Consider the following 7,476-nt stretch of genomic DNA (forward strand, 5'->3'; position numbering starts at 1 on the left):
GGCTTGTGAGATGGAGAACGGCCGACCACTGTTTGTAGAGGCCGACAAGAAAGACAGTGCAATGCCCGAAATGCCTTCACCTGAGCCGGATCATCCTCCGTCTAATCGCGCCGTCGGGTGAGAAAAGTGCCGGCAACCAGACCGTATTGAACACCCCCTCCAAGCCGTAACCACTCAGCCTAGCGCGGTTCGTGCTTGTTGGCGCAATAAGACTTTGGCGATCGTTCTGCTCAGTGCGCGCACCAAGGCCGAAGCCCCCCTTCGCCCTGCTTACAGGCTCCGGCACGGATTATCCGTGGGCCACGCTGATCCGACACCCAGACTTGCCTTTTGCCTTCCCCCGAGCCGGTCCGTTCAAGAACGAGACGTAGCGAACCACGCCGCATCCACCCTCAGCCGCAACTGAGGGAAAATCGGTGTGCTCTTCGCTTTTGAATCGTGTAGCTCCGCCCAGGGCTCTCATTGGTCCGTGGAGGTCACGTTGGGTTCACCTAGCGCTCTGATTGGTTTCACCGTCCAATAGGTGCGAATTCGTGACTAACGATTCCTTTAGATGATGCAAGATTTCGCGCCTGCATCGAAACAAGATGGCGAAAAAACGTGGTCGGACTGAACGAAAACCCTTTTAGGTAAGCCTTTTCGTTTCTTTCTTTGTTTCGCCGCTTATTTTCGCGCGCTTACAGACCGCTAGCGCGCTTTTCTTTTACGCGAACGCCCGTCTTCGTCTCTATCTGTCTCTATCGTCGTCGAAATCCTTTTGACGGCGATTTTATCCGGCGCTTGCGTTCGCGTACACTTTGGTTGCACGAAAAGCGAAAGGTAAAGAGAGTTTCGTGCGCTCGGGAAGCTCTGGCGCTCCACGAATCTTCGCGACTTTTTCTCTGCAGATCTAGCCCTCCCAGAAGCGCGCACGAACTAAGAGTACGTCCACGACGATGAGATGGAAAGCTAAAGGTAAGAAAAAGAACGATCGCGGTCTAAGAAAACTCTAGGGGCCCCTCTTGAGGAATTGCGCCACGTGACGAGACATTCATTGTCCTTCGCTCGTTCGAACGACAGGCTTTCACTCGTTTCATCACTTCTCGTGTGAGGAAACCCACTGGGAATTGGATTAGCCACGTGAGAATGAGTTACCAATGAAATCTTCACGAAACTTCTATCTTGTTCTGTGCAGATTCATCTCTTCATACTGAGGTATATAGCGGCAGCAAACGGAGATCATCGCTTTAGCAAATGTTTTCGATTCGGTGCTACCATGGTGACGACGGCAATAAAGGCTACAAAACCGGATTGGGACGGAGAGGGGAATTGCAACGAACCAATCATCTGGGAAGGATTTTGTGTCATTGGCCAACTAACAGCTAACAGGAGCATCCATGTGTGAGATGAATGACCTCATAGAAAAAATGTGAGCGGTGTTTCAGTTCATTTGCAGATGATTCTCTTTGGGCCACCACCACTTACTTGCTACATTGCTGGACGATTCTGCGTGACAAAACACCTAGATCTTCTCATAAACTTAATCGACGTTTTTCTTTCTCTCTAACGGAATTGACTTGGATGCTCTCTCGTACTCACGTCTAAAAAGCGATTGCGCAGAACGTGGCCTCCCAAAGGTTAATATTATCTCTTTTTTAAAATGTATAAATCGTATTAATAATTATCTATTCGTCAAGGGATCCCGCATCAAATTCCTTGATGTCATAGTGAAGCCTTGATCAAAGAGAAGCATCTCCTCTTGTGTGAACAAGTTCTCTCTGTTTTCAAGAAGGTAAATGCCTTTGATTTTTTACGCAATGTTTAGTTGTGTAATCCCAGCAGATGAATCTATCTCCGGACCTGTCACTAAGCCGCACTTCAGCCGGGATGATGGAGATGAAGAGAGAATAGACTATAGAGTAGTCTTTTTTATAGCTTTTATATATCTTAGTAGGCGCATAATACACTCGCGCGCGGGGCTTTGTAACGCACGGTCCGTTGCCGTGCGTTCAAAGTTTTCTTCGCAGACGATTATACGCGCGTTAGTTTGACGTAGTGAGGTAGAATAGTTAGGTAGGTAGGTAGGGTAGGTTAGGCTAGATAGGGCGAAAAATGAGAGGGTAAAGACTTTTTATTTTGAATAAAAATATGAAAAAAATTGCACAGGGTTCCCCCTCATGTTCGGGCAGTTTTTGATGACGGGGTCATGCTCAGGACCCCGGAGGAGCAGTTTTATGACGTCATGCTCAGGACGCTCTCCCTAAAGAAAAATAATGTGAAACTGAAAAAGAGAAGAAGTCCACCATACCACATTCTTCAGTGCTTGTTGCTTTGCCGTCTCTACCGCATGTATGCCTGATGCTGTACATAAAAAATCAATAGGCAAACAGGCATATTCTCATTTTAGGCGTCATTCTCCTAGGGAGACTACCAATGAACATAGTAGTCTCATTTGGAGATACACGCCGTGTAAATTGGGCAGTTTTCCTTCTCGGGGCCGCACAACCGCTTCAGCAGTTGATATAAGCCTACCCAGGAGACGAGACCAGTTTAGACGCTATGGCCTCATGATCCAGGAGGCATACAAGCAGTTTAGGAGACTGCATCTATAGAATCACAAGATGCAAATCCCCGCGGTCCGGCAGATGGACCGACCCGTCATGCCGAGGACGTTGGGACCGCGGTCTACCTCCCAATCAAGAGAACGCTTCTCTAAACTCCTGACGATAAGCAGACTTCATTGCAGTAGCAAGAGGCGACTCTCTATTCGTTGCCTAAGACAGAAAAGTACTAGAGTAATTACCTCAACAATGATATTGACTAGGTCTGATTTTTAGCTCCATCTCGCAGTAGACTTTGACGCCGTCACCCAGCTTTGCTAACGGAATATCGATGCAATTTGGATAGCTTTTTAATTTTTGGTTGGTAACTCCAAGTGACCTTTGCCTCTGATTCAAACTCAAATGAACACTTTATGAAGATGCTGTCAAGCAAGTTGAATATGAACCCCCCTACAACAGAAGTCAGAGAGGTACATGTATGGGGATATGATATTAGGGCTAAGGGTAGCATGCGATAAATTCAAGTTGATCAACGGCGAGGGTGTTTATTTTCGCGGGCTTTTCGCGCAGTGTATAGACTTACCTTTTGCATTTTTTTCATTTCATTCCCCTTCTCGCGTTCCTTCCTCTCTTCACGGAGTTTCGCCATCTTTTTCAGGCGTCTCTTCATCTTTTTTCTTGCGTTCTATCTCGCGGCTTTTCATAATCTTTCTCGCTCTCTTTCTCTTCGCTATCTTCATCTTCTTCATCTTGCCCGCTACTTGTGTGGAAACGTCGTTCGGCGGCGCTTCTCCTTTCGTCTCGCTGGGTACGACTTTCTGGCGCTTAGCGGGTACGGCAAACAAAGCGCTAACCCTTCAGAAGATAACTCGGATCACACACTAGTACAGTATCTTCGTCAGAATCCTTTTCCCTTCGCTTCAACGTGAAAAGCCATCCGACAGTGGTCACGTGCGCTAGCAGTAGACCACGTGCGAACACTCGCGCGAAAACTACTGTACAGGTATGTGTTGTTTATTCGTTTCTGCCTCATTATGTAGCAAGTGGAAGAAAAAATCGAACCTTGCCTTCACAACGAGACAGCTCCACGTCCTTTCCATCAAAATGTTCACCATCAATAGCAAACCAAGAGTACTGAAAAACAAATACAATAAGCGAAGATCCACAGCGGCAGCGCACCATACATTCTTATCTGCATTGATTTTGAAAGAAACTTTCGCTACAGATTGTTCTCTTTTAGAGAAGATTGCTAGAGAACTTGATTAGGTTAATTAATTAATTAACAAAAACGTAACCAACCTGATTCAGTCCACCCTTGTGCTTTCATCAGCCTAAGAAAAAACAATAAATCAAAAAAATAATTAATTAATAAGCCCACCAGTCCATAATAAGACGAAATTTGTTTGAATGCTCATCTTTCCAGACAATCATCAAAATGCTTGATGGGCTGAGCAAAGAAGTCATAGATAATTAATTTTAATTAATTATTCTGTACCATAGTTTGGAATCAAGATGAACTGAGAGTCCACAGTCGACTTTATCGATCGTTGAAGCGCCAGCTGATTCAAACTTGAGAGCAGCAGAAGATACCTGTGATTAATCAATCAATTGAAATTAATTAACCACTATAGTTAGTAGATACTCACTGGCAAATTAGAGCGAATCGTTGCCCAAAGCAGACCCGCTTTTCCCATCCACCAAAGTCTAAAAATATATAAAATTAATCTAATTACAATACGTTGCAAAGCACACCTCTTGGCTGTCTCTCTGATAACGCGAAGTCGACCCCACTCAAACGATGAAAAGGCATAAACACAATCGCCTGATGAAGACTAATAAAAAAATATCCTTTAGTTCCAAGTCGTTCTTTGACGTGTACTCACTTCAATTTTCATCAAATCAACGGGAGTAGCGTGTCCTCGCACCACAGCCAAAGAAGCCTCACACAACAGCCTGATCACAATTATTTATTGAAATTTAGTTTATCCGAGACAGAGAAGCCAACAAACCTCACTGAATTCTTCGTTGAAAATCCCAATTTTGGCATAATAGGACACGCGTCTTTCACTAGAGGAACAAAGCCAATAGGAATCTAAAAATTAAATAAGATTTTTAGATTAATTAATTAATTAATTAATTGGCTTAATTAATTAATTGGCACGTGACTCACTTGTCTGTTTTGTTTCACCATGTGATTTACAGCCTTCGATAGATCCCCTTCACTTCCGGCTACGACTACGCCGTCGCTGTCGACGGGAATGTAATGACAGAGAAATTTCACTTCATCTTTGCTCTTCACCTAAAATCAGCAAAAATTAAAAAAATTCACGAAAGAAAAATTGTACATACTTCCACTACGTTCACATCGATTCCGCCGAGCGAAAGTATGGGATGGACATCTCTTTCGTACTTTCGTCTACCTCTATGAGCAGATTTTGCCTTGCTGTTGCGAAATCTGCAGCTTCTCTTACCCTTTTATGCGCGTGTTCAAAAAGACGGTCAACTTTCGCATGCGCGCGTTAGGCGACGATATGTGCGCGTTTCCGAGCAGCTAAACTCGCTCGATTGCAGCCGTTGCATGTGTGCACGCTATAGCTACCTCTGCTTTTCGAGACGCTTCCCTTCTCGTAAGATTTTCGCTATGTTATAGCAGGTTTTCCCCTCAATAGCTCTTTTTCGAGGATCCGTGCTTACCGAAACTTTTTGACTCCAAACTGAATCGACCAACAGCTTAGAACTGTGCTGAAAAGCGTTAGTTTCCACCGCTTTCGTAGTACGCGCAGTCGATTCGAGATTTCCATAGCGCACGCTAAAAAAATTAATTAATTCAAATTGTGTAGGTACAGGTACTTAGGTACAGTAGTTGCACGACACCGTGACAAAGTACATGCAAAAAGCTAAAGACCGAGTCCCGTATTATTCGCCTTTGAACTTTGCACCGGATACACGTACCTGTGCTCGATCGATGTACGTTTTCGCTGCGATCGTTTCGGCGCTCTTCTACATGCCCGCAAGCGCGGTCATTCGCTATCAACCAGTAGGAGGCGTTCCCTACTCAGTCAGTTCTCTGACTGACTGCCGGAGGCCGACTGGGATGACTCAGTGCACGTTTCCCGCCGATTTTACGGTGCCCGTTGTTATAGCAGACCGCCTCAAGATAGTCGACTACGACATCGGAATCTACGCCAACCTACTGAAGGCCAGCGGCTCGATGCAGTGTTTCGAGGCCGTGACCAACGTCTTGTGCGATTTGCTAGTCCAGCCGAAATGCCTGGGAAACGGCATGGTTGCATACGAGCCCGGATTTCCCCAGGTAGTACTACACTACATGTATAAACCCGGCCCCACGATAATTTCTCTTTTCCTAAGCGTTGCAACGCTGCGTTGGCCAAGTGCACTAATCCGGCGTTGACAGCGTTGAAATCGCAGTTGCGCACTAACTTTTGTGACAAGCCGTCGTTCGACGTCGCGGGAAACTATTCCATGACGAAATGCGTCACGCCCAACATCGATGAGTGCATCAACACGGCTACGTCGCCGGAATGGATCGCTTATTACGCCGAAAAGACGCTCGCGAGCAACTTTACCGACACGCTTCTCAAAGCGGGATACACGTCGAACTGCGCGGCTCTTTACGCGAGGTACGGCTGCACGCTCAGCACGTGCGGAAGCAATAGTCAGTTGCTTACGACGGTGAGACGACAGGATTGCGAGGCCATCATCCAATGGTAGGCAGACATAGTGCACCTATTAGAATCAATCATTTTTTTTATAGCGCACCTGCGCTTGTAAAGCCTACTCTTCAGCAAACCTTGGCTTGTAATGACTTTCCAACCGCCACAGCTCCTACAATGACACCGTCCCAAAAAAACCCGACTGACGATGCAACGAAGTCTTCTACTTCGACGCAAGGAGCTTCGACGCAAGGATCTTCGACGCGAGGATCTTCGACCATTGCTTCTCCGACGTCTGCTGCTTGCTCGGTTGCCATGGCAATGGGAAATCTAGCGTGGTCTCTTCTGATTTTTCTTTTTGCTTTCGGTAGTGCTTGATGTGGAGAGAGCTTAGATTTTTCGTGTTTTTTGTTTTCTTGCTGATTTGTTGTTCTGTTTTTCTTTTGATAAAGCACTGGGGTCTCAAAAAACGTTCTAGAATCACTTCACCTACCTGATGCATTAGATCTGTTCCAGCTTCGTTTTTGCTTCTGCAAATATTTCCAAATCCCAAATAGTACACGTGTCTTTCACTAGAGGAACAAAGCCAAGAGGAGTCTAAAAAATTCACATAATCAAATAAGATTTTCTAATTGACACGTGACTCACTTGTCTGTTTTGTTTTCACCATGTGATTTACAGCCTTTGATATCTAGATCCTCTTCGCTTCCGGAATGTAGTTCTTGACCTAAAATCGGCAAAAATAAAAGATTTTCACCAACGAAAAATTGTACATACTTCCACTACGTTCACATCGATTCCGCCGAACGAAAGTACGTGCACATATTGTCCTAAAAAGGGTAAGTCAAAGATAGAAGGCTGCAAGTTAGCGATATTTACCTAGAGGAAGTCCATTCCATACGTTTTCAAGCAGCTAAACTCGCTTGACTACAGCTTTTGCATGTGTGAACGCGATACATAGATACCTCTGCTTTCCGAGACGCTTCCCTTCTCGTAAGATTTATACGCTACGTTAGCGCGGATCATGTTTCCCCGTTATTTCGGGGGTGTCTGTGCTTACCGAAACTAACCAACTAAGTAACAGCTTAGAACTGTGCTAAAAGGCGTTAGGTTCCACCGCTTTCGTAGCACGAGCAATCGATTCGATTTCCATAGCGCACGCTAGTCTGGGGACCAGACCTCTCCGCGGGGAACAGCTAAAGGCCATTGTGCCACTGGCTTTAGATCAGGACGTCTTTGTTTGTCTTTGTCTGATCGGTAAT

At 45.5% G+C, this 7,476-nt stretch overlaps 2 protein-coding genes and 1 long non-coding RNA gene across 9 annotated transcripts; 2 read left to right on the forward strand and 1 right to left on the reverse strand.

Annotated features, from left to right (window-relative positions):
- The first annotated feature begins 707 nt into the window (after window positions 1-707).
- LOC136187547 (uncharacterized) lies at window positions 708-2,096 on the forward strand. Of its 3 annotated transcripts, none has more exons than XR_010669922.1 (7): window positions 708-819; window positions 888-954; window positions 1,007-1,119; window positions 1,175-1,380; window positions 1,436-1,616; window positions 1,677-1,771; window positions 1,822-2,096. It is a non-coding gene; the product is annotated as an uncharacterized lncRNA (long non-coding RNA). The 3 variants fall into 3 exon arrangements; XR_010669923.1 differs by having other exon boundaries at window positions 1,175-1,378; window positions 1,425-1,616; window positions 1,819-2,096; XR_010669921.1 differs by having other exon boundaries at window positions 1,175-1,378; window positions 1,425-1,616.
- A 4-nt stretch (window positions 2,097-2,100) lies between these two features.
- On the reverse strand, window positions 2,101-7,408 carry LOC136187506 (acylglycerol kinase, mitochondrial-like). 5 transcript variants are annotated; one of them, XM_065975151.1, is made up of 22 exons: window positions 7,275-7,408; window positions 7,180-7,201; window positions 7,094-7,127; window positions 6,992-7,044; window positions 6,863-6,941; window positions 6,708-6,811; window positions 5,493-6,654; window positions 5,235-5,349; window positions 5,140-5,179; window positions 5,012-5,091; window positions 4,890-4,962; window positions 4,711-4,839; window positions 4,550-4,632; window positions 4,424-4,493; window positions 4,293-4,372; window positions 4,187-4,244; window positions 4,036-4,130; window positions 3,919-3,987; window positions 3,840-3,871; window positions 3,725-3,789; window positions 3,124-3,674; window positions 2,101-2,990 (listed from the first exon to the last, which is right to left on the reverse strand). In XM_065975151.1, the coding sequence occupies exons 8-21, from the start codon at window positions 5,339-5,341 to the stop codon at window positions 3,573-3,575; spliced, it is 1,083 nt and encodes a 360-aa protein (XP_065831223.1). In that variant the 5' UTR covers window positions 5,342-5,349; window positions 5,493-6,654; window positions 6,708-6,811; window positions 6,863-6,941; window positions 6,992-7,044; window positions 7,094-7,127; window positions 7,180-7,201; window positions 7,275-7,408; the 3' UTR covers window positions 2,101-2,990; window positions 3,124-3,572. The 5 variants fall into 5 exon arrangements, with proteins under 5 accessions (XP_065831223.1, XP_065831215.1, XP_065831198.1 ...); XM_065975143.1 differs by having other exon boundaries at window positions 7,180-7,221; window positions 7,275-7,369; XM_065975126.1 differs by having other exon boundaries at window positions 7,094-7,201.
- Window positions 5,465-6,693, forward strand: LOC136187538 (uncharacterized). The gene is made up of 3 exons (XM_065975163.1): window positions 5,465-5,853; window positions 5,910-6,268; window positions 6,316-6,693. The coding sequence occupies exons 1-3, from the start codon at window positions 5,506-5,508 to the stop codon at window positions 6,590-6,592; spliced, it is 984 nt and encodes a 327-aa protein (XP_065831235.1). The 5' UTR covers window positions 5,465-5,505; the 3' UTR covers window positions 6,593-6,693.
- Window positions 7,409-7,476: the final 68 nt, after the last annotated feature.

This window comes from Oscarella lobularis, chromosome 1 (genome assembly GCF_947507565.1).
Source record: "Oscarella lobularis chromosome 1, ooOscLobu1.1, whole genome shotgun sequence".
NCBI lineage: Eukaryota > Metazoa > Porifera > Homoscleromorpha > Homosclerophorida > Oscarellidae > Oscarella > Oscarella lobularis.